The 27866-nt window shown below is 32.8% G+C and overlaps 1 protein-coding gene across 3 annotated transcripts; it reads right to left on the bottom strand.

Moving 5' to 3' along the window:
• Window positions 1-67: 67 nt before the first annotated feature.
• LOC123708323 (ichor) lies at window positions 68-23399 on the bottom strand. 3 transcript variants are annotated; one of them, XM_045658991.1, is made up of 3 exons: window positions 23286-23399; window positions 22792-22926; window positions 68-2653 (listed from the first exon to the last, which is right to left on the bottom strand). In XM_045658991.1, the coding sequence occupies exon 3, from the start codon at window positions 2572-2574 to the stop codon at window positions 1177-1179; it is 1398 nt and encodes a 465-aa protein (XP_045514947.1). In that variant the 5' UTR covers window positions 2575-2653; window positions 22792-22926; window positions 23286-23399; the 3' UTR covers window positions 68-1176. The 3 variants fall into 3 exon arrangements, with proteins under 3 accessions (XP_045514947.1, XP_045514948.1, XP_045514950.1); XM_045658992.1 differs by lacking the exon at window positions 22792-22926; XM_045658994.1 differs by lacking the exons at window positions 22792-22926; window positions 23286-23399 and adding an exon at window positions 6427-6483.
• Window positions 23400-27866: the final 4467 nt, after the last annotated feature.

The raw sequence follows: 27866 nt of genomic DNA, 5'->3' as shown, positions 1-27866 counted from the left end.
AATTTTATGCTTTATTCAAATTCAAGATCTTACTTAGTAAGTACATTTTGGACGGTATACGTTTATTTACAAATGTAACTGAATTTTTAGTAATTAAAAAATCAAATGCTAATTTTAATTATAACTAAAAACCCTGCCCTAATAAGTATAAAAATATTTGAAGAAATAGTTGATGAAAGTTCAATATGTAAAATACTGCTACGATATTAAATGTTTATGAATGGGAAAAAGAAATGATTTTGTATGACAAAACAGTTAAACTAACTGAATTATATGATATTTCAGTCCCTAAAGATCTCAATCAGCCGGCATCCTAGCAAAATAGACTTACGGCTAATACTATAAAAATAGTGTACCGTAACAATTAAATTGAATTGATACAAATAGTTTGCTACTAATCCGTGTCCTAGTTATGTGTTGCGCAATAACGGATCGCTGTTATTACATTAAGTTAGTTTTTCGATCATTTCCCGGACACGATTGTTCCGCTCATGCGCCTGCGCACTGCAAGGATCTCGGGGCCATCAATTGTTATTATTTAATTAATTAGGAATGTTTACTTGAAGGCGATGCATGAATGAAGTCAAGACAAAGATTTTTTTTCTAAAATTAATGTTGAGAAAACTGAGAAATACATTTTAATTATATGTTAACAATAATTAATAATGAGATAATACAAACTATAACTCAACGGTGAGTGTTTTAAACGTTTAGCCTCGTGAGCTTTGTCTTTGTTTATAAAATTATACAATGTACCTATAATATACAATAACGCTAATTAATATCTTTTATTATTTGACTATAAGTAGGTAATCGGAGTAAGCATTCACACATGAAAAATATAAATTATTTGAAGAGTCAAGGAGACACCGTTCTTCGTTCATACATTACTCAATCGGAATGAATCGATTAACATACATTTCATACACGACACGCAATGAACGTAAACTTAACTACACAACAAAATTAAAAACAATATTATCTACATTATAAATCTGAAGAGCTTAAAACTAGATAACATTGCACTTTTCCTTAGGAGGATAATAACTAAAGGGTTTAAATCGCTAACTGTGTTAGAAGAATGACCGTTAATATCCAATAGTCTAGATAGATTTTAACCACACGTTCACAAACACACAACTACAACCTACGAAATGCTTTTCAGTTAGACTCGGCTCAGTCTCTTCCGATCCGTTTATGAATTTGCTGGTGTTTTATCAGATGAGCCTTCTGTCTAAACGCCTTTGCGCACACGTCGCATCTGAATGGTTTCTCTCCAGTATGCGTTCGAAGATGCACTTTTATATTAGATTTATTCAAGAACCCTCTATTGCAGATCCCGCACCTATGCACTGGTTTCTCTTTTCCTAAAAGCCCGCTGAGCTCAGCAGAGGTTGCCGAGGAAAATGCCAGAGAACTTCCATGTAAACTTCCGCCATTGTTTCCTTGTTTTGCCTTTGCTCGACTTCGTTTTGATTTACTAGAAGTAGTTATCGTTGTGGTGTGAGCGTGAGGATAACCCAGCAATCTATCAGGGCTGCAAAGACCATCCGGTTTCAAACTCAGTCCGTAATGAGGGCCATATCTTCCATTCAACAGGCCACCCACTCCATCTGTCGTTGAAACAGCATTACCAGGAGGTGAAGATGTTGATATCACCTCCATTCCATAGCTAGTCGAGCTAGGTGCTTCTTGCTTGACTGGTGGACCATTTTGTAATCGATTTTGTAGCAACGGCATATAACCCTGAGTTAGTAAATTCTGAAGCGTTGACCCAGCTTGTCCAAAATTATTTTGAAAAAACTCTTGGGTTTTTGAATACTTATGGTTTTTACTAGGATAATCTAAACCAGGTTGGTGATTCGTTTGGGTGGGTGGTGGAGAGATAGATAGACCCAAGTCTGAAAGATCTTGTGTGATTGGCATTTTTTCCCCTTGTTGACTGCTGGCGCTAGTTATCCATGTCATGTCTATGTCCATCCAACTATCTCTCGAATCGTTTCTCTCAGGATCCTCTGGCTGGGAAGGTACAGTAGTGTCTGCGATAGCAGATCCTATGATAGCCGCTATATCTTCTATTGAACTTAGGTCATACATTTCTTGTTTAGGAGCATCATCGAAAAGTTTTGCTGGCGGCGAGCAAGATTGAGCACAAGAATCGGGCGCTCCTGGGCCAGAAGATTCTGCAAATGGTTTTGTATCAGATACATCTAAGGGAAACGGTTTGACATCCTCTAGGTCGGGTGGTTCCGAGTCAGTAGCGCAAGTGGAAGACGAGACTACCTCATTATCACCGTAGCCACTCTGAGTAGGGTAATTATTGTTCTCTTCTGGAAGACGTTGAGCAATAGCATGAAAGTGATGACCGGAAATTCCATTAATAGAGAGGTGTCCAGTGTAGCCAGTAAAGGGCGGGAGTGGTTTAAGTTCCGCCAGGGGTGGAGGAGCGAGTAAAGAGTCGAGAAGCTCGTGGCAAGGGGGAGAAGAGGCCTCGTGCTTTGGGTCAAACCAGCAGGCACCCAGCAAAAGCTCACTGGAGGGGGGCCCACCGCCCGCCACGCCGGTGCACTTCATGCCGCGCCTTACCGCGACGCCAGACCCGACAGAGACCCCACCACCACCATACTTAGATGCCGCCACCCTGCCGCGCTGACTGAAACAATATTCCATAAATTAAAAATCTCGCTAAAGTTGAGACATCATTATTTAACTTTATTAATACACGAATGGTTTCGGTAATAAATAAAATGTATCAGAAACTATATACTATATTCAATTTAAAATGATTCTTTCTCAAAGTATAATCATCATCAGAACATCTCTCGTACAAACTAAGTCTACGGAATGAATGAAGAATTATCGACCAACGTAAAATGAGGATGAATGATAAACTATCCAAAGTATATATTTAAACGAACACGTGCAAAACAAGAATACCTTAGCTGTATTCATAAGTAGGCAAAACGAATATGAAACAGAGATATTGGCGCTAAATGGCAACCATTTGCTGCGCGCGCGCCGCTTCGCATCACTAACTATCTATGCTAAGATATTTGTACCATATACTATTTTTATTTACATTTTCATAAGTCATATTTTTTTTAATTTCTGTTAGAAATCATATTTATAACATCAAAAATGAAATCATCTTTACAAAATCATTGAAATTAGATTTTGTGCCTGGGAATAAACTATAAGGTGCTATAAATATGGGTATAGCACCTTATAGTTTATTCCCAGGTCTTGTAGTCCGTTCTACGCACTTGATTTGAGAACTGGCAGTAAATGTAAAATTAGAAGCCTTTAATATGTATATCTTTATTAACGTTCATAAGTGAAAATTGTGTCACCTAAATGAATAAATAATTTTGAATTTTTGAATGTTGAGTTAAAAATCTGTTTTTAATTTTTAAATTATACGTAGTTTCATGTTTGTATAAAATTTCACGCTCATAAAATGATACGAGCAATGTTATTTCTCTCTAAGCGAATATTTTGTACTGTGATAGATACCTCAATGAGAATTGCGTTATTTTAGAATTTAAATTACTTATACTGTTACACACAATTATATTTTTCTATGAGGTGAACAACTGAATGTGGTAAGATTTCGTACACAACCCAACTAAAGGACCGATATCACGCACAATTGCCCAAGCATTGCACGCCATTCGCAATATTCAATCAAAAAATCGAGTGAAATATTAAAATTTGTCTCGGCAACCAAGAGCGCGGCCTTCAGGTTTTTCGCAAATCTATTGCAGCCGATAGCCCGTAGCGAGTTGGCGCAATGTGTTCGGTAAAAAAATCGTTACAAGACTTGATTGCACTTAGAACGTGACGCAGTGTTAGACAAATTGCAAACAATACATTTTATTTACTATAATTTTTTCACGATATTTCTAAAGCGTTGTGAAAAATATTTGGTTTAAGAATTTGATATATTACAAAGTAACTATGTAATCGTTACGGAATATTTTGGGATCAATTTTTTTAGACAACTCTATCGATATCTTCAGAGCAGTGTAGGCCTAGCACCTTTAGCGTGCGAATCTCATCCCTGACGTTATAGGTTATGCACAAATGGACTTACTTTCTATGTGGTTAACATTCGCTCAAATGGTGAGGAAAAAGATCGTGTGGAAACCGGCTGGCCTTATAGTCGACAGCGTGTGTCAGGCACCGGAGACTGATCACCTACATGCCTATTAGATTGACAAATGATTATGAAACAGATTCAGAAATCTGGAGCCCAGACGTAACTTTTTACGAGACGGACTTTTAGAAGACGTAAAAACGTGTGTCTGTGTATGTGTATGTGTATGTGTGTATCAAGGCTAAAATTGAAATATGAAGTTATATAAAATGGCTCTGAAATGTTCTTGATATTTCACTAAATAATATTACTTATATAATAGACAGTTGAAACTGTTATATTGCTACGATATAAACTACTTAACCATCGTAGGCGCAATCCCTTGATTCACGCTTTGCTCAGTGAGCTTCAAGTACCCTTTAGACACACGTCCACTTACCCGAGCAAATCTCTCAATGAAAATCTATAATTATCAAACAAAACCTTTCTACCCTAGCTAAGCCCTATCGACAATTAGAACGATTATATTCATAAAAAAAACTAATAACAAATATAAGGTACATTTTTTACATCATGACAGACCCAAATAATGTCTCTGGTTAAAAAAATAAAATAAATCAAAGTGCAATCAAAGTTCAATCGATTGAAATCATGCAAACAATTGTTGTCTCGTCCGAATTCGAAAGAAAGTTTAGGTCCGGTTCGCTATTCGCTCTGTTGACTATGTCTCAGTGAAAGTCTCAGTAAATACAGCCTGCGCCGCGCCTCGTCTCTTGTCATTTGTCGTTTGAATATCTTATATATTACTTACTACTGTGTTATTTAATAATTGTATAGATATAGTTATTTTGTTTAGAGTCTATTTATGGGCTACACAAAACTAACTGGTAATAGGGAAGTTAGTAGTTAGTAATGCCTTTAAATCTACAGGTTATATTCAGGTCGTAGGTTCGATCCCTAGCTGAACACCAATGACTTTCTTTCTATGTTGCATTTAACATTCGCTTGAACGGTAAGAGAAAAGATCGTGAGGAATATATATTATACTGTATTTAATAATTTATATTATATATACACGAGTTGAATTTAAATAAAAGACGAATAATATATAGTCCGCAAATGTTATTTAGTTTGTTGCAAGAAAGTATTTAATAATTTAGATTATATATTAGGTATATTGATTAAAGATTTAATAATTTAAGCTTGTCTAAACTAGTGGTATTCCAGCCTTGAGGTAGGTTAAAACTGGAGCCCCTAAGGCATTTACCGCAAGCTATTGTGAATCAGCACCGTGAAAATCGAAAACTTGATCATAATCAGGCAAGTAACGACCTAATTGGGCAATGTCAAGGTTGAATTTTCCCCGCGCAAATTTGGCAGTTACGACCTATGGACATTGCGGCACGCTTTACGCTACTGACATACTTCCGCGTAGTACCGTTAGCCGGCCCTGTTCCGTTCTTGCCTCTCTATCGTTTTCGTTCGATTGTGTATCTCTGTTTCGCTAGACGTGCGACAATTTTTCGATGCGGGCGCAGCATGTGGGTTGGCCCGAAAATTGAGTTCGTGATAGGATTTTAAAGTTTAAGTGGGGGATATGTGTGTCGGAGGGTCGTAATATGTGCAAAGTCACGCGGCCTCCTCGCTTTAGGGAGGAGACGTCGATGATTACCTAAAAAAATTATAATATCGTACCTATATTCTCTGTAGTGTGTTGTCTGCCATTTAATTATTCCTACTCTCTCTTGTAAAAGACCCTAAGTTGAATTGGTTCGGAAATATTTTAGTGAAAAGCAGTTATCTATATTTACTAAGTGTATTAAGTTATTCTTATATTTTATGTACATATTATATTTTACATATATTATATACTGCTTACTTACTAAAATTATAAGTACACTTTTGTATTATCTACACTGAATCTGGGTTGTATAAACAATAAAGCCGTAATATGTACGACTCGTAGCACCACTAAAATAAATATAATCTTGTTTAAAATTTTGTTTTAATAAAAAGCTTCGACTCTTGTTGTCAACTACCATTTGATGGACGCGCACATTTAACGATAAGAAAAACGATTTCTTGTGTCCTTTATATTTCAGTATCACATTAAAAATCGTTAATAAAAACTTCGTATCTTTAGACTTCGAAAAGATGCGGGCTTCAAGCATGGTCGTTGTGACCTAAATGAATCTTTCTAATAACGAGTTTTTTAACAATAACTTTATAACATTTCAAATATCTGTCATTTCAGACCCAGAAAAAATATGCGTAAGTAAATTTGCTTAAAAAAATGTAGAAACTATTCAAAATTAGCACAGAACTGTCACCTGTTGAAGCGTGAATTTTGTCACGAAATAATTTCCAAAAAGCACTGACACGTTCACTGATCACGAACTGACTGAACTATTTTGTTCTAAAAGTTATTAAATTAGTTTTAGGTAAACAATGAGGGCGGTGCGTGTGATCCTTACCGTTAGGATTCTAAAATCGTCTGCTACCTACCAATAAACTGACCGGAATTTTATTGCCGTTTAAACTGTATAGTCCAAAATTTTAAAAGTACCGCAATCACGTTTAGTACTGTTTAAATTACCCTAATTGGTACTGGCGGCAACCCCTCTTTTACCAGACGAATTACCTTAGAGAATAATGTAATTTTGACTTAATTTATTTACGGATAGTTTACATATAGGGTGTATCTGTTAATTTAAAAACGCCTTAATGAAGATGCAGAGATACTGGATGATACCTAAATTTACACATTTGTTGGTTTTATTTTATCGTAAAATCATTTCAGAACTTTCAAAGCTTAAACGCACATTCAAGCTTTACAAAGTCTAACGTTTTCTTAATACAAATGCGAGTCTGCTGCCTACGTCTGCGCTATAATTACGCTTATAGCGATAAGTAAATTAGCCATTCTAATAGACGAATAACTTCTTCGTTATCACAAAGAAAAATATCTCTAAATAATATAAACTGAATGCATCTATTTCCTTATGATCATGCTTTTTAAAAAATATATTAATGTATAGCTGGGAATAAATTACTAAAATTACATTAATACTACAGAAATAACGTATTAATTATTATATATTTCTAATTTTATACTTTAATAAAATTATAAGTTCCTTGCGTTATCTTGCCTTACATTGCTATCTTGAAAGACCTGTATATATAAGAACTCAACGCGCTCGAAGCAAAGATAAATTAACTGTGTTGTAAATAACTATAAGTAATGCTATCAATTCTATACTTTGTCAACAAAATTTACATGTTCTAATTATACTAATTTGTAATAAGTTGATACCAGTTCTTCTTCTTCAAATCATTATTTACTATTAAAAATAGGTTTTTACTGAAACGTATTTAATAACTATACACCTTAATTAATTTTTTATCATGCAAAGCGACACGAGAGTAGAAAGACGATACAACCTTTAGTTATTTAAAACGTTTATGAATAGTTAAAGTCCGACAGTTAAAGATATTCAAATATAACAAGTAGCCTTTGAAGTCTTTGAAGTAAAATGACAATGGCATCCCTAATCCTAATTGCCTAGTATAAACATGACCTGAAGGTACCGTTATTTATAATTTTGAGTCGTAAATATTTCATTATAACTTGAGCTTTAACTAACTGAATAATATTACGAATACTGAAACTATTGTGAGGGAGCTTTCCTTACCTCTTAGTTTCCCAAAATTTTTCAATAATTCTCTCAGGTTTTAAATCACATATTGTTTGTAGAAATTCTGTTTGTTAAGCAGGCTGTATTTGCCTGTTAAAGAGCGTTCCATAAGTTTTTATTGATATTTTGCATGTTTCTTGATGCTTAAGATAAGCTTTTATTGTAATAACCGTGGGCAACCTTTTTTAAATAAATAAATACATAGTCCCAGTATTACAGTTATCTTGATTTAATGAGATATGCAAGTTGTGGCGATGCCTTGATATTATCTAGTATCCTTTAAATTTAGAATCTAAAGCAAATGTATAATAACATTAATTAAATTTATTAAATTAATTAAAATTATAAGACTAGCATAGCAGTACAGTTAATAAAAATAATAACCCAAAAGCACCATAAACAGGTATATGGTAAGGGCGTTTCTTGGTTTATTACTCTTCTATGAAAAGGGTTCATATTCTAAATAAATGCGAAATGCCAAGCATGTTTAACATTTGAATAAATATTTGTGACCATCTTTGCTACAGAAAAGTTTTCTGGGAAAATAGTTAGACAAAGCGAGAACTTCTTACTTCGCATATATTACATAAATTGAAAGTCGATAATTTATGACATGAATTTTTGTAAAACTTTTGTGTTGCACTCGGCAGGCTTTTGTAAAAGCTTCAGAATTTTAAAAATCACTTTGATTGGCAATTAATAATTTGCTTGAGATGCTCAAATACTTGACAAAGCTCCCTTCGAGACTTTGCGGGCTAGAATATATTTTCAAATAACAAATGTTCAGTATCAAAAGTTCTTAAATTCTTGATGGACACAGTAATCATTGAGGCAAATAGGAAGGAACAAAAAACGATCGGTCATTGTCCTCCCCCGGGATAGCCCGGGATGGGTCGTTACTACTAACGGGATCTGGGTCAACGAACCGCGGCCTCGTGACGTCATGACCTTGGTTTGGGAGTGTTCGATCGCTGAGATAACGCGTTATTTATATTTGATTGTATAGAGAATTCAGGACTACCATCTATATTGAGCATTTGAAGTTACTAGTTACTACTAAGTTTTTTTACCTCTCGATTGAAGATTATAAAAATCACGTTTGGAGTTCAAGAATAACACAGTTTCATACAAAAGTATTTACGTTTAATAATTGTAATCCTGTTACAGCGTTAAAATTATAGAAAAATAAATGCATGATATAAAGAAAATCATAATTTGAATTTAATAACAGGTGCTTTTTTATTAAGTACTGTTTATTATTCAAAGGGTCACGCACCGAAAAATAAGGTCATATTAATTGAAACACAGATGTTGATGCAGGTGCAATTATTATTATTAATTAAAATTAAAACTGATACCGTCTTTTTTCATTTTTAATTTAAATACGTCACGAATAAATATCATAAATTTATAAGTCAAGTTCTACGTATGTCTACACGACGTAAAATTGCTACGAAATTTTGTAGAACCTAGAATCTAGATCATAAGCCTACGAAAAGAAGGTTGCTACGTATATCATTTTAAAATATATTAGGTCCTTACATATGTAATTGACGTTTTGTCGTCGACTTTGACCTGAAATATCTATCACCTCTTTGGTTAAGAATTCCAGATTATATTTAATATAGCTATTTACTCGTGCATTTGTTTTTTTTTTTTAAAACCATGATTCATTTCATTTTCCCCATTTTAATTTTATTTCTTTGTGTTACTCTATTTATAAAATGGAAAACATGAAATATCGCGTTATTTACGAGTACGAGTTCCAACATGGCACCAGTGCTGCAGAAACGGCTCGAAGGAGTAATGATGTGTATGGCGGCGGTGTCGCAAAAGAAAACACAGTGCGTTGTACGTTTTAACGTTTTCTATTTGGAAATTTCGACCTACAGAACATGCCCCATGGACTGTCAGAGACAGAAGATGCTAATAAATTTTTAAAATATTAACCGTTATATGATACCAATTTCTTTGAAATAATATTTTTCCATGACTTGCATTTTTCACGAATAAATTAATCTTTTGGGGCAATAAGACATTCTGAAACGATTTATTATTCGTTGAGTATTTAAGATCACTTAGTAAGCGGAAAATTAAATATTATTTTAAAAAGTTTCAATAACACAAGCAAAAATCTTTGTCGTACTATCCATACACCACGGGATAAAGAGAATAATAACGAAATTTGTACATTCAGCCCTTTTTCGTGTTTCAGACTACCCTTACATGACAAACTTGTTGACTCAAATGACATATTGGACCAACTTTTACTTTGTAAATAGAAACAGCCGTATCTTATTACCAAAGCAAAGAGTTCAATCTCCGTCAAATTTTATCTTACTTTTACATTTAGCAAATAAGTGCTAATACAATTCCCTACGGTCACTTTTACGCGTAGATTTGTAGTAAAAAATGAAAGTTTACGCTTTTAAAATGCCGACATTATATAATTTTTAGGTTGTACTTATAAATTGTATAAATAAAAATTACTTAATCAAAGAAACTACCTTCGTTTCAGGGCCCCGATTTTTGCTGCAATATATATTTGAGCTGTCATTGAGCGATAGCAATACCGAGATCGTCGGTTCTATTCCCGTATACAAATGCACTTAATGAGGTGATTTTATTTGTATGCATACAATTCACAATAACACATTTTTGACGGTAAATATAGTGGGGTAACGACCGCATGGCAATAAACCGACGTTTGTCAGACAAACATATTTATGTCATTTATAAATTTTCTCTATGAAATGCTTTGTTTTACCAAGTCCTATCTTCGAAGCTGTTCTATCTGTGGCATCGATTTTAGAAAAAATAGTACACGATTGTCTAAACAATAGAAACGGTAGTGTACCAAACTAGTTAGTGACCCAAAAAAGACCTTTGAAAATCAAAAAACAATACAAGCATTAATCATGTTCCAATTTCTATTGAATGCTAATGAAACGGTGTTGAGTTTATCTTAGCGTGGTCTCGCCAAAGTTGAGATAGCTTTAAGATAAAAATAGGGCTGCTAATAAAAAAAAGTACTTTTTAACTTACAATTGTCCATTACTGAGTAATACTGCTTTAAATTAGTTTGATATACAAAACACATCGGATACATTTCATGATTACACGAATTTATCGATTGACATTTAGTAAATTAGATTAGATATTTTTTGTCACGAGTCCCTCCAAACCATTGTTACGGATCAGAAGACAAATTATTTACGAATAAAATTACAAACATAAAGAAACATTATACGAGGAATTTGAATAAGTGTCTACGTTAAACTACGAGAGCTACAAAAGTGTATGTTATATAGTAAAATGCAGTTTATGCATAATAGCCGTATAAAAATTGACTTTTATTAGAGTATTTTTAATGAGGTACGCTGAGTGACAAAACCAGTTCTAAGCTCGCTCAAATAATCCCAACTAGCCTAGGTCTTCAATAGGTCTATTATTAATTTACATTTTAAGATAGGCGTGAGTCAAAGTCTTTAGAAGAAATCCCTTATATTAATAAACCGTTGGCAACCCTAATCCATGCCACCGATATGTCTGCGCTGTATCGGCGGTCGGCAATTAATCTTAGATTAAGTTCACGGTTAAGGCTTTAGATTTATCAGCTAAGTGTACCCTAGTATTGAATACAGATTGTTGCAACTTATTTACTTGTAAAAGGAATTTCTGTAGTTAATCAGATTTTTTATTGTGGCCAATCTACAGTAATATAATACGAATTGTGGAAACAACGACTTGTAAAACCGGGGTTAATAAAACTTAAATCCTATTAGTAAGGTGGAAATATCCGTTTCGAGCGGTATATTTTCTATGTCGACTCGGTCAAACGCTTACGTTTACTTGAAAAATGTACTATAGCTAGAATAACAATTGAAATTTGACGGTTCTTACTAAAAACTTGTCAAAGACTTTAATATTAATGAATAAGTGTAATAATATTTTGCGCTCGCATTTACTATATGTATAACAAAATTAAATACATCCATAAAATGGAAGTGGATGATTAAGAGTAATAATTGCTTATCAATATTTAATTAATGTACGTACGTAAAAAATATTTTAAAATAACGAATTCTCTTGTATCTTATCGAATTAATACAGAGTTAAGTGCGCGTCACACTGTTTTTGGGTCAGTCTGAGAATGAATTTATTAAGTCCGCGCTAAAAGCCCACTAAATATCGCTCAAGACAACAGCTAATGGACAATCGATTTGTAGTCAATTTATGCTCCAGTAATTGCTTGTAACTTTGCCTCTAAACTTAGATTATTGTCTTCATTATAATATATATTAGAAAGCTTTTTCGTAAACAAACTATTTATTGAATAAATATGACTTCAATAATGTGTATTATTACACTTTTTAAGTTAAATTTAACTAAAGCACTAAGGCAAAGGTAACATGATAGAAAATTACATATATCGCTAATAATAAAATTGTTCGTTCGTAATTTTCTTTTCTACGACTAGATACCATAAGAAATAAAATAAAAGCGGAATCGTGTACATATATTTAAACGGTTCAAAAGACAAACGCTACCAAATATGATCATTAAGAAAATACATGTTAAAGTGTGTGGTCACAAATGGCCAAGAAAAAACACCGTACGTGAACTAAAATGTCGTATAAAGTAGGTTTACGAGCGGCAGCGTGACATGTGTTCGCACACGTACCACGCACTACGCTTTTTGTGCCTCAAAACCGTACTTACGGCCTAATTTTAGTAATTTCTTAAAACATTTTAAGTTTGCGAATTTATTATAAACGTTTACTGCTTCTACAATAACCTAAGGATGTTGATTTTATATCGTAAAATTATGCAAAACTTGTTGAATGAACAATTACAGATTTGACAATGATATTTGTTAACAACAAATTAAAAAGTAGTACAACACCTACTACCAAAACTAAAACCTATTATTAAAACCCGATCAAAAATCATTCCATGAGAACAGTTCATAAATTGATCATAGAATACATTTTACAACGCAGAGTAAGGGCCAGTGTCCTGCGCAGGAACTGGTTTAGTAACGGGACCCAACTGACCCCAAAACAATTTTTGGAAGCTGGCCATCCGAAATTGTTCATTACACTTTTTTAAATATTACTAATTGGATACATGTCGCAACTTGTAAATTGACGAAAAACTTTAATCATTCAAGTTGTTTTTATTACATTGACATAATTATTATTCATTCAGTTTTAATTTTGGCAGTGTCATTGCACTTGAGTGTTTATCAGCGATTTCTTACGGCACGTTTTTACCTTATTAAGCGATATAACAAATTGTAATGTATGGATATCGTGATGTCAAAGACTATGTATATTTTTGGTCATGGAAATGGAGACATCTTGGAGAGCCAAAGCGGAGCGGGACGCAAACTTCTATTTCCCTTAGATGATTTATGGTATTTACGATATGAAAGTAATAAATATTAAGTTTTTTTGACTTGCCTTTAGATGACATTTAGATGTACGGTATAAATATATTATAAAACTTTGTAATTAATCTAAGAACTGATGTCGTAAAGAGACGAATTGATTAGAAACGATTGAATTGGATATTAAAGGTAATTACACATAACGTTTGATTCTGGAAACTTCGAAACATTTACGTTAAAAATGTTTTTTATATCTTATACTTGCCTTACCTAAAAGAATTTTAGGTTGTAACCTGATACGTAGGTATATTACTACGCTATTATTATATCGTTCTTGACACCTTTAAGTTATTTTAATATTATATTAACGATCTACAAAATTTAAAACGAGCATTAATAGATAAAAAAAGGTATCAATTTACAACCAAAAGAGTTTACCCGGATTCGTTTTTGGACAGTTTTAAGGTATCTCGGTATTTTGATAATATTTAGGTCGATCGAGTATCCTGTTGATTCACCCAACTGTGATGTAATTTTGATGAAAGTTATTTTTACATTAACCGAATTTTTTAATGACTCAACGGTATTTACTGTATATAATAAGTGAAAGTAAGGCCTACATTTTGAGAGATAATTCTTTAGAACTAAGCATGACAGTGAAAATAATTATTACATACGCCAATAGGCCGTTTCTTTAACATTCAATCCAAATAATTTTTATATGATAATAAAGTAAAACCTTGTTTTATTTCAATATCCTAAATTTACACATAAATTGCTGTTTGTATTTACTTATAGCTAAAGTTTAGTCGCCTTTGGATATGAACCCTTCTTGGGTTAAGGGCCTTGTTCAACCCTTTCCAGATCTTTGCCAATAGTCAAAATGAGATGTATAACCTGTGGGTGGGACTTCATTCTAAAGGTACGGGTCCACAAACAATATCGTTTTACACTGTAGAATATTAAAAAAAAAAACTTTTATAGAAAAGAACTTCTATATACACAGAACACGTGCCTTATAGTTTTAAAATAATAACAGACATATTTGTTGATCTATTTGACTAAATACGATATAAAACCTCCTTGCGGTCCAGCTCTTAATTTTGTTTCATCTATAATCGGATACAGTTTAACCAAAAGTGAGCCACTGTGCTCATTAATTATAAAGTAAAGCCAAATATTAAAATATAAATTTGAAATGGCAACTCCGTGAACACCTCTGCGGTGTAGGTCAATGTAAAAGCATTGCTAACTTGCTCTTGACTTTGAAAGGAGGTTTCGCGGTCGCGGAGGGGATAGCGGGGGGAGGGAGGGAGGTAAAAGTGAAACGTCTCTTAGAAGTGCAATTCACATGAAGTTAATTGTTTGTATGTCGAGTAAGTATGTGAGCCTCGTTGATCAATTAATTTAATTTGAACAAAAGCAGTTTATAAGTTTTAACCAGAGCATATTATATGGATTAAGATACTTATATTCATATCATTCAATGCTTGTATATGGTCCAAGTAAAAATTTGTTTAACTATATAGAGTCACATACATTACTTAGGAACGTCCAGCCGTAACAAGCAATAAAGCGCCCTACTGGAACTGCTGAGTACAATTATTTAAAAAAAACTTGAGTTATCTGTTTTCCAAGTTTACAAAAAATACTATGTTTTATTATTACAAAAGATAAGTCCTTCACAAACGCCATAAAATAAACGGAACGTAACGTCTTTTAAACACGTTTAAATAAATCAGTAGCGCTACAACCTTTTTAACTATCAGATTTTTGTATCTGTTTCATGATCATTTTTCAATTTAATAGGCAAGTAGGTGATCAGCCTCCTGTGCCTGACACGTCAATGTTTTCGGTCTAAGTCAGGCCGGTTTCTTCATGCTTTACTTGAGCGTTAGAGCGAATCTTAAATGCGCACATAGAAAGTCCATTGGTGCATAGCCAGGGATCAAACCTTTGATCGCAGGGATGCGAGTCGATAGTCGCACTAGGCCTACACCTAACCTAATATTATTTTTAATTAGTTCCTTACTTAAGTCGCTAAAACTTCTTTTAATAAAATAGCGCCCTGTACGTATACACGTGACTATATTAGTCAAAGTTTTTAACAAATCACAGTGTATGTAGTCTATACATAACAAAATATGTACTATTAAATTCTTTAATCCCGTACATTACAATTATAATTACATGGGAGATGCTCATTAATTTCGCGAAATAATACCGTATAAGCTGTAAATATAGTTGAATAGCTCATATATGCAATTATCGTGTTTACGAGCGGCTAGCTACAACGGTCGGCCAGTACGCTACGATTTTGTGACGAGAATAACTGGACGCACGCTCTACTGAACACAACAAATACTCATTCCACTTTGAACCATCTATAGAACTTAATATCAGAAGAAAAACTAAACTAACTAGTTTAAAATAAAAGTTCTGAAATTTTTTTTTTGTTTAAATAAATGAATAATAAATAAATTAAATTATGAAAAGTCTTTTTTTTTAGTTTCGACTTAATTGTTACTTAAGTGTTACTAAATAAACAGGATTTTTTAATGTTATTATTCATCAAAATTAATATCTATTATGACGTATTTTAAAATATTATATATTGCCATATATTTATTGAAATATGTACTTTCCAACTATTTCCAAAATTTCCATCCTAAGCTAAGTTAGCAAGACTTTTTTGACAGTAATTCTTATATTTCAATCAATTTAAAGAAAACTATTAAAACTATAAACAATTTTAAGAATATTAATTTATTAACACTTCGTTGCATGTACAGAAAAAAATACAAGTAACATAATTTAAAAAAGGGGACTACTGGCGGCCTTATCACATTCAAGTGATCTATTCCAGGCAACCACAGTAGGGAAAAAAAATTAATTAGATAAGGTAAGCTCAAGAAGTGCAATAAATACGTAAGACATAGTTATTTAGACAAAACTAATGAAAAAAAACAAAGCAAACATATGTTAAACTGATTTAATCGCTAAAGTGAACAATTAAAAAAAATACACATGAAAATGGAGCATTATTCAAAACATAAAAGTACACTGGTACAAAAATTTAGTTTTGAATCTATCGCATTTATACAAACCCGTTTCGTTTTATAATATCTTAAAAATTCTAAGTCTAGATCATAACTCCATGACACGCCTAAGTCAAATTAATTAATTCCCGACTAGTATCGCGATCATACGTCAGCCGACAGTTATGTGACGTAGCAACAAGGCCGCTGCGCACGCGTCCACTGACACGGTGGATGTGAGAATATGCGACCATGTATGGAACTTACAATTTTCCAAATCAAACAACTTATTAACAGATATATAAGTAATCATAGTAATTTACATATCTCTGGATATATTTATACTGGATATCTTCTAAAGCATTATTACATATGAAAATTATATAAACGAAATTAATGTTTATTAATGTATAGCAATATTGAATACATGCTATAGGAGTAATGACTTAGTCCAGCTCCCTAAAGCACCGTTATACTAAGATCTTGTAAGGACGCATTTACTATGAATTTACGTAACTTAAAAATAAATATTCATTTACAAGAGTTGAAATAAATAAAGAGCAATAATTTTAAAAGTTCTGTGGTTGGCATACAGAAAACTGTGACAATATAAGGCAAAGCATTTGTCTTTATTTAAAGTGTTTTCCTATAATTAAATTAAACCCGCTTTAAAGTTATTCTAAAACAAAGAAATAAACATAACGCTCTCTCACTTTATCTAATATTTCTAGATGACATTAGCATATTCTTCTACTAATCTGCAATATAAACGCGGCTTATCCACATTCCTTTGAGACTCAAACTCAATGAAATGTAGGTCAAGTTTATTGACAAACCAGGACGTTGCCCACCTGCTATCCTTATCACACACATCATTATGTCCTGTTCTAATTGTAAGCCTTCGTGTGTCTTGCTCTTATATATTTATCAAGTTCTGGTTTGAAGTTGAATTGCGGTTGTTATTATTTTTACAACATTAAGATTATTAAAAAATTGAGTAAAACATAAGTAAATAAAGTAGTAAACTATAATACAGCTCTAAAAATAATTCACCTAAATTGGGCGAGACGCATGCGCGTCGAAGTCTTTTAAAAGTAGTATATTAGTAAAAATGGATTTATTTTTAATTGCAAACATGTACTATTTTTAATACAATACAAGGTAGCAAAATTATATAACTCGTATAAAATATATACCCTGAATTAGTTAAAGCATTTTAAACGGAAAATATGTTTTTTTTAAATATATTTAAATCCTAAAAGCATTTACGGTATGAAGCATATTGTTTAATCTTTAGGATAAAGATCCTCCTTATCTTGTACTCGGATATAACCTGAGACGAACCGGAAATCGGTTTAATAGACGGGAAGTGAACCCGCACTCAGGTGTTCTCTCACTAGGTTAATGGTTTGTTTGGATGGATCTATAAAGGTGAACTATTACGGACAAAAAATGATACATGAAGGGCGAGAAACCTTTTGTTTTTTTTATATTGTTAACGATTTTATACTATTAAAGATCTAATTAATAATCAATCATGTACCTTAACCTTTAACAAGCTTTTATAAGCTTTAGCTGATTTTTAATAAATATGTAATAATTAAAACAAACACATAATTGTAAAGCACTGCACAAGACTAAAAAGAATATTTCAAGTTTGATTATCTTTTTATTTTATTGAAAACTGTATAACACTGATCAAAGAATTATTTTTAACAAAAAGTTCGGGATAACAAGAGATTATCACGCGACAGTTGTCCAATCAATAAAAATATTCTGTTTTGACAAGATAGTTTTTCAAATCAATTAGTTTCGATCATTAATAGTTTTTGTACAGTATGTTTGTCTCTAATATAAATTTGATGCTTTTGCAAAACTTCTATTGATATAAACAGTGATCTTTTCGACCTATTTTAATAAAAATTATATCTATGATTTTGGTCTCGAATTTACGAATCTCAGGTACGTATGCGTAACATTCCCACAGAATAAAAGAGTTTTTTTTACAGAATTCAAATATTGATTGAAGGGTTGTACGGGACATCTGTCTCAGTGAAAGCCTGAGAAAGCGCGATATTTTGGTAACATGTGCATGTAAAGCCTTATTGTTCAAACATGACATGTGTTCTTTTTAAATTTTGAATATTTTTGATGGTGGAGATAATTATAGACTATACCTGTAATAAAAGATCTTAAAGAGTACCTACGTTTTTACTATTAAACCACAAGAAAGTCTGTTCCTACTTTAATTTTCACTTTCAAAACGAGTATACTTTTGTCTTTATTAACTATACTTTATGATATAAGAGTCTTTCCTTCAACTTCGATTTGGTTCCCTTTGGAGTAGAGACTCTTGGGCCGTAGGGTTGAAGTATACAGGCGCTAATTAAAGATTAAAGTTGGCTCCTGGTAGACAGTACTGGTGACCACAGAGCTGGGTTTCCTCGCTAAACGAATAGGTATCGCATACAGTGAGGAAATGGCTATTCATATTTGTTTTTATTTTTAATTTGTTAGGAAAATTGTAAATACTATATTATTTATATTATGTATATTTGATTGTTATGTTTAGTTGACATAAAGTACATATATAAGTAGATTATATAATATAAATAGATTATTAATATTACTTTATATTTTTATAAGTAATTAAATTTGGTTAACTCTACTAATAACATTATAAATATTACCACGCTACCAATGCAGGCTTGAAGGGACTTATCATTGTATAATATAGGTTTATTGATTTAATTGTGATAAATCGTCCATGCTAAACACGTATCACCCGATCTAAATTGTCATCCCTGCCCATTAAAACTTTTCTTCATTCATTTTAGGTCATAAGAACGTATACTAGTCACAAAGTTGTTTAGCTTTCTCCGACGTGCGTGTCGTGACAGATGCAGACAAAATGAGATCTTCAACGCTCAGATTTAGTGCTTAATATCCAGTGACAGGTGTCAGCCACTAGGCCACTGGGCGAGACAAATGCTGCCTTTGATGTCGCTTGAGTTAACTTGTTTATTGCAATTATAGGATAGGAATTTTATTTAAAAAAAATAGGTTTCCTTATAAACCAAAATTATTAATAAATTTAATTTGATAAGACCAGTTTTTCTACCTTTAGAGGTTTTGGCATTCAGGTATTAATCACTTTTACATATTAAACTATTATTATTACATATATAAAATGAATTAATACTTTTTGAATGTTACACAAGTTTTGGCCTAGTGGCTTCAGCATGCGATTCTCATCTCTGAGGTCGTAGGTTCGATCCCCGGCTGCACCCCCCGTGCACCAATGGAATTTCTATCGACCGGTGAAGAAAAACACCGTGAGAAAACCGACATGTCTTAGTTTCAAAAATACGACGGTGTGTGTCAAGCACAGGAGGCTGATCACCTACTATCCTATTAAATCGTAAAACAGATTCAGAAATCTAAGGTCCAGGCCTAAAGAGGTTGTAACACCACTGATTTATTTTATTTACTTTTTGAATATATATTCGATACAGAAGATGTCTATAGAGATAAAATATTATTTTTTTACTGGACTATAGGTATCTTCGGTGAACACGTTTAAGAACTTTTAATTTTAAGCGCATAAGGAATGTGAGCCATCTAGATGCTTCGTATTCTGCCGTCATCGACGGTAGGTCAGTGGTCGGTCAGCTGACGCTTTCACCGGCCATCGTCCTGCGCGTGCGTCGCCTTTACTCATCACGTCATAAACAACACCATATACATTACTCTATATATTATGCACCCGACAATAATATTAACTTTAATCTAAATACTTTTAACATACTACTTTCACAGACTTATAACAATAATAATTCTTTCGTATATAAAATTATCACGAAATATATTCTTTACTTTATATTAAACAAGAGTTAGGGTTCATTAGGGTCGTATGCGAGTAGAATAATAAAAACAGCAATAATCACTCGACTTATTTACCGCATTGCAAAACTAACATCGTCCAGGATGTTTGTTCTGCCTTTGTACATAAGCTTCATTGAAATCCTTTTGAGAGTATATCATATATACAAAAATAAATGGTTTTAATATATAGCTCGCGGCAGAATTATTTAACCCTATATAGTCTCAACTTTCTGTTGTAAAGTGACACAAAAACATAGATCAAATAACAACTTATTAAAGATATATCAAGATTATAAGTCGTCACCAAAGTCAAAACCATAAGGTTGTATTTCGGAATCTCCGGAGTAACTTACATAAATGTGAATCATTACTTGACCATCCGAAAAGTCCTTCTCTTTTAATGGTTGTTGGGAAACGCCAACATTATGTATGTTATATATTAGTCAATTTACGCTTCTATAGTACGATTTGTCTTAAGCCTCAAAATAAGATTCAGTTTCAGCGATTACCTCTTCATCAGAGCAATTTCTGTTTAGCGAGCATTTTGTTGAGGTCTGTGAGAAAGTCACTGAGCGTTCGAATTTCATAGAATGTAAAAATCATGCAATTTTGCCATAATATACTATTATGTAATATTTTTGAAAAAATAAGTTAATTATAGAGTCATCAGAACAACCAGCAATAAAGAAGGCTTCCTTGACTGCTTGATATCATTCAACATTAGAATAGTAAAGTCATCCTAACTTTAGTACGCAGCATTCATATACTAAACGCGTCATCTAAGCTGGGTGAAAATAAACCGCACTTGACATTCGCATGGTCATTGCCGAGCGCTGAGACGCGTCGAGTGAAAGTTACCTCCCCTCCCCTCTACCCTCGCCCCCCGTCCCTCGACTGCACGTATATGTGTCACTAGCCTAGACTACGTGGAAAATCATTTATGTTTTACTACGTCGAGGAAAAACTTGGCGAGACCGAAGTGAAAGCATCGGGGTTACTTGGTGAACCCTTTGCTAAACTACAATGGATCTAGGTGTAAGCTAACCTCGAAGATGGTCTCAGCAACGAACTATTGTTACATAGAATATTTAACAGTAAAAAAGGCTTGAAAGTATATAAATAAAGGATTTTTTGATAATTATGGTACATCTCTTTTTAGTTATAAACCATAATAATAAAGCATTAAGAATCTTATAAACTCTCACTCACTTCAAAACTCAATTTTTTTTGACATTTATCAGGTGTCAATTGTCAATCAAGTCAGAGGGCGTTTATAGGCATAGGTAGAGGTCTAGACATTTAAATAATTCTATCGCCTTGTTCCGCCTACCTTGCCCGATTGCCTCACAACAGTACAATCTGACTCATTCATAATTAGGCTTCAAAGATGTGTCATTTTAGTTTGTATTTTGAGGTCATGCTAAGCCTAGTTTAAAGTGATTTGAATACGGTTATTTTGTCACATTTAAGAAATACTGTTTTATTCTAAGAAATATCATGGTAACGCTAAGCTGTGGTAATTTCTGTGCAGTGTCAAACGTCACATTTTGTATTTTCTTTAAATTGTAAAAAGTAATTTGTTGCTTTAAGATAATCTATCATTATTAAAAATAAAACCCAACCAGAGACACTACCACCAATACATCGGTGGATCCAAATTAAGAAAATCTCTCTACTGTAGCTAAAGACATGAAAAACAATTCTGCGCGTCTAATGACTATTTGCCGTTAACTTCTATATTAAACTTTATAAAGTGTACCAAATGGTGTGAAAGTGAGGGTATGTACGTGATAGTGTGTAGGGGGGGTGGAGTCTCACAATGTAACCTGCATTAAGAGCTGTGGATATTGTTAGTATAAGGAGTAAAGTAAGCATTTTATAAAAAATAAATAAATACATAACTTACTTTGTTATATATATATGTGTGTCATATAATATTTAACTAGTCACTTGTTCGGATTGTACAATTTATAATTTTTGCTGCTACTTTTTTTTCATGTGCCTATGTATGTACAAAATTCACAAAAATAAAGAAAATAATGTCGTAATTCAATATATAGTATTGTACTAAATTTACCCATCTTTGCTCTTATCTAATTAATTAAAACTGGTTCTATTAGGTATTCTAGGTCACTCACCCGCATTGCCTAGGTACGATAGGTCAATGTACATAGAACTATCAAATTTTCGTATAATATGTCCAAGGTCGCTTTTGTAGTACTGTTTTATACGGTGTCTTATTAATGACGCGATGTAGGACACGCGTGAAAAAAACGGGAAATTTAAAACAAACGAATACTACAATGACTAAATATTTTAATCGCCGAAGAGATATTCTATCATATTTTCCTTATCATTGTTATATTATATATATACTATTGTATAAAATACATTCTCCTTTTTATGATTTCCTGATTTTCCTTGGATGTTTAAAAAGACCTACTACATTTTAAAGAAAAATATGTAAAAAATATCATGATTTTTAAATACAATAACAAAAACAAATAAAATGTCATAATAATATTAAAGTTATTCAATAAAAATATAAATAGTTTACCGAAAAGCATTATTTGGAAACCGGCATGTCTTAAACTAAAAATGAAAACTGAATCGGAAGTCTGAAGATAAGACTTAGGAAAGCACTGGATTTACATTTTTTTATACACATTTAAAAATAATACTCACTTGTAAGATTGCAGAGATATTGTGGGTAGCGGTGAATGTTGTTGTCAAATCCAAAACATTATACACTTTGTCAACTGTCACAAGCGTCACTCGCGTCCTGGGCTGAATACCAGGGAGACACAAGACAGGCACAGACTAGAAAGAAGAGAACAACTGTAGACTATACTATACTGTGTGCTACTTTGTGTTAGTACTACTGTTCAGTGTTAGTATTAACCTTAGGAGGCCCCATATCACCAAACTCGAAATATTGTTATAGTTTATTAATGTTTTAAAAAAATCGAGACTTAACAAATATAAAAAACTGGGATAGCGGGATTAAAGACATGCAGTTAGAAAAAAAGTAGGAAACAATGTGATTGGCAAAAATAAAAGATACACGAAACCTCAAGTATATAAAGAGGAGGGTAGAAAATAATAATCCATAAACACTGCACAGCACGTCACTTTATTTATGCCAATTACATTTCCCGGGCACTGAAAGGTCAACGTACTAGATCACTGGTTCACTGTTCACGTCGTGGTCCGTTTGGGTCCAGTTTAGTCCGTTCAAATCCGTTGGGTTACGTTAGATACGTTGGGTACGCGGTACGGATGCGGGCGCAAGCCGCGCGATCGTCGACTGACTGGCAGCGCGCGCGCACCCCACTTTCTGCCACCAAAAATTTTCTACCACCACTGCGTCGCTAAACGCGCGGCCCGCTATATGATAATACCGTTTGTATTTAAGTTTAGTGTCAGCGTATTCTGTAAGAGAAATACGTAGGCGCATAATAATTCAAAGATTTTTTAAAATAGACTTATAGTAATCAAAACTAATTTTGTTTTTATGGAATTTTACAATAAAGTTTCATTTAAAATATTTGGGGCATTTCATTGTGTATTTATGTATTAATCTATTATTATTCTCGATTAGTAAATACACATAGACACCAATAGGTATTATAAAAAAAGTAAATTTAAATAAATATTTTGCAAAAATTTAAAAATAATATTAAAGCGACGCATTTCTCTCAAACTTTAGAAGTTCTGGCGGCTGCTATCTCCAATGCGTACACGCACAGAACGCTGTGCACGCACACGCACACAAACGTGTTCAGCCTACAGACCTACAACCAACTTTCTTCTACTGTCACCACTATCCCAATATAATAGAGTATATAATCCTTCGTTCCGGGTGATATTGGTATTGGTCGATCGAGCTGGTTAAGTGGGCCAATGGTTTTCTTTGTAGGCTCCGCTGAGGCCCTCACAGGTCCTACGACTATTTCTTAGCTCTGAGATGATCAGCTACTTCAAGGTATGTATCTGAAAGTTTTAAAGTCTCAATTACTAAGCGTTATCAAACAGGTTTTTATAATTAAATAAGCATCAATAACTTCTATATATGTTTCCATTTTCGTCCGTTTTTATTTAGATATAACAAATTAGTTTTTTTATTGCTAGGCTGGCAAAGTTTTCCGTCACGGTGAGTTCCCTAGAGAGATTCTCAATTCTGAGGCCCTGTATTTAAGGCCCGGCTATGTACTAATGAATGTTTCTGTTCAATCAATAAACACTTGTTAAGGTGAAGCCTCTTAATAACGCAAAGAATTCGTCATGTCTTGGACAAAAAAATCTCCAATTTATCTCAGAAAATAATCAATGAAAATGGAATGAAATTATTCTTTGAATAATTATAGTCGAGTTTTTTTTACCTAATAGTTGTTAAGTGTTATTTTTATTTATTATTTGTATGCATAACATTAAGATATAATAAAATTGTGTTTAATCTAAATGAATACGGCATTCTGGCGGCGATCTATGCTAGTAACGGTATCTATTAATATTATGCTGATTTTGTTCCTAATTAGTCTCAAATACGTATTATGCGCTTTCTGAGAGTTTAGGTCAATGCAATGATTTTAATTAATATTTTCTTGTATTATAAATTAAAAAATTAAGCGCTACTTTCGGTATAGTGTTTTTTGTGTTACAATTTTATTTTTGCGTAATATTTTTTTTTTCATTTATGGACATATTTTTTACAGTTTACTATGATGAGTGTACGATTATTTAAGGGTAAACGGTGATTACGCGGTGGAAAATCGGGATCGTTTGCTACATATTTTGCTACATAATTTTTTAATTGTAATAAATCGAGAAAAAATTAACATACTTTGGGGTCTTAATTGGTATATTTAAGAAATTCTAAAGGCTATATAATATCAATATTAAAAACTGCACCCCATCCGAGTTTAAATTGCTTGCTTTTTCAATAGATTTTTATCCTTACTTTAAGAAAATTCAAAGTATATGTCAAAACACTACCTAAAGTATATTAAAGACATGTAGACATGTCATTTATGTATCTAATAACGGTACATAATTATAATTGTACTGTTTTAACCAAAGATATGACTTACAATCACAGCGAAAACAAAAATTTACAGGAGACGAACGAGTAGTGCTCAAAATAATACTAAATAAGTATTTATGAATAAGAGTATAAGGACTCTCATCCCTAAGGAATTCGTCCTTCCGTCCGTCTACGGTTTGCGCCTTGTGCCTTTTGACAGAAAAGTCCATCAGCGCATTTAACCCCGGAGGGTTGTTGTGTTGAACACACACACTTGAACGGTAAAGAAAAATAGCATGAGGAAACCAGCATGTCTTATACCCAAACACTCGACGGCGTGTGACAGGCACAGAAGGCTGATCACCTTTTAGACGAAACGATCACGAAACGAAAACAAATAGATATCTCAGGCAAATGATTTAGCACCAATTATTTTTTTATCGGAGGATCGGCTAAAAAAGAGATAGTCGCTATTATACCTGCGGGTATGTCGGCATTTTAATAACTCAAATAAATGACCGTTATTAATATATAAACAATTTGTCAGTTGAATAAATATCGTGTGACGAGTTTAATTTCGTTAATGAAGAAGATAACTTAAGAATAGTAATGAGAATCGGTTTAGTTTTGACAGCGTTGTAATTTGTGGGTGTGGCTTAACATCTTGCCCTTATTAATTTTTTAAACTAGTTTCGCCTGCGGCTCTTTATGGTAATTTTTCGAAGACGATGGTTAATAGTCTTTTAATTTTGAATTAATTTTCAATTTGATTAGATTTAATGTTGATTGTGCACTCACCCATGTTTTTAAAAATATAAATTACGTACTATTACAAATAGATACAGAGCTACAACATTTCTTGTTATATTCTGAAGTTGTCCATTAAATACTTGCGTACGAAAGAATACATAACGAGGAATATAGAAAAAACTGCTTCAAATATTTTAGTTCTTTTGGTAGCTTCTTAATTTATTATCTGCTGTTATTCACGTCTTCTTATGAAGACCTTATAATCGGGAAACATTACAATCAATATTTAACTGCAATCAATATATTTAGTAGGTAAAGAAATACATTTATCTCTAGTAGCTTTTTGTGCCTACAATTTACTTTTAATGCCTGCCTCTAAGCCTGGGTTGTACGTTCTTTCTAGAAATATCTGTGCGTATATAAGTAATATTAATAAAATTATATTATTCCCGTAGGAGCTTGAAATATTACTGTAACGAAATCTTTACAAAAATGTTTAGTCAAGAGAATATTTTTACTATATAGATTGAACATAAGCATTCCTAAAAATAATACGGCAAGTAGCACGTAAATTATAATATAACTGTACGACAACCTGTGAAAGAATCTCAATGAGTTTATCTTCACTTAAGTAAATAACGGAATAATGCCAGAATCTACCGTATACCTGTTCTACTAAGAACGTGGTTAACCTCTATGTATATAACTTAGTGATTTAGCTTACGATCTTTTATTGTGCTAGCTTACGACCTAACTTAGTGCATAACGACATAAACATGTGTTATCTATATATTATTATTTAAATATGTCTATTAAATATGAGGATGTGCAATTATTTAATCAATTACCGTCAAAAAATCGTAATATTAGCTCGTTTAACTAATAAAAATGGCATTAAAGATTAAAGGCCTCATATTGAGCCGAGTAGACTAAAATTTGGTCGGCTGATGGTGACGTGTATCTCGTTCGTATATATTAAGATTCTGATGTAAAAAATACATTTATTGTAATGAGAAAAAATAACGTTATCAAGCATATAGGACATGCTTTTTTAAATTAAAAGACAAAATTTAACATTTGTCAATATTTTTATTTTAAACCATATAGTAACTAAAATATACAAACTTTGGGCTTACAATTTACCTGACTTGTATGATAATAAATACGTGTATTTTGCGAATAGTACAACAATGTGAGCGTTTATGAGTGTGTGTTAAGTATCCATTTCTGTATAACTTAAATTTTGCAGCCATCGGTATAATTAGTATAATATTATCTATTCCATATATTATGTATTTTATTTCCTACGTCACTAGTTATTAAAAAAAACGTTTTTATGATGGATTTATTCATTATTATGCTATCCAACATGGAAATTGCTGCTACTGGAGATATTGTTTGTATAATCTAAGTTAATAGCACTGTCTTCTACTACATGAAGTAATTACGTAGTAGTTGTATCAGCGCTGTGCAGGAGCCGTCATTGGCATGATGGATGGATCGCCAATCGAGTTACAGTATAATGCATCGGTCCCAGGCATGTGTGGTCGCGTTTAGTCAGGTGTCAATATTAAAGAGCTTTAAAGATGAAATTAATTGTATTTATATTTTATATTAAATTAATTAACTTATTTATAAACTATACTTTAAACAATTTTGACGAAAATAAAATATGTATGCTCTATTGAATATCTTTCAAATGACACCGATAATAATGCTGTGGAGAAAATGAAAGAGAAGTTGAACTATTGATTTGTATTTGTGTATATAATAATAATTTCTTCCGTGATTTACTTCACTTTCTTTTGTTCAGATACCTGCAGCTGAGATTCATCATCGGACGTCGAGGCAGAATACGAAATTCCACCCGTATCACCTCGCTGTCCGTCGTTCCACAACTAAACATTGTGATTTTGCCGTACACCACCACTATGTGGAATCATATGGTTGTAAAATACTTGGCAATAAACAGAGTGGTAGAGAGTTT

Source organism: Pieris brassicae, chromosome 4 (assembly GCF_905147105.1).
Source record: "Pieris brassicae chromosome 4, ilPieBrab1.1, whole genome shotgun sequence".
Lineage (NCBI taxonomy): Eukaryota > Metazoa > Arthropoda > Insecta > Lepidoptera > Pieridae > Pieris > Pieris brassicae.
Note: the sequence above shows the minus strand (reverse complement) of the source record. Positions and strands in the feature narration are given on the sequence as shown.

Bases quoted from the DNA above. Each gene is read 5' to 3' on its own strand.
- LOC123708323 (XM_045658991.1), bottom strand. From the start codon at position 2,574: ATGAAGTGCACCGGCGTGGCGGGCGGTGGGCCCCCCTCCAGTGAGCTT.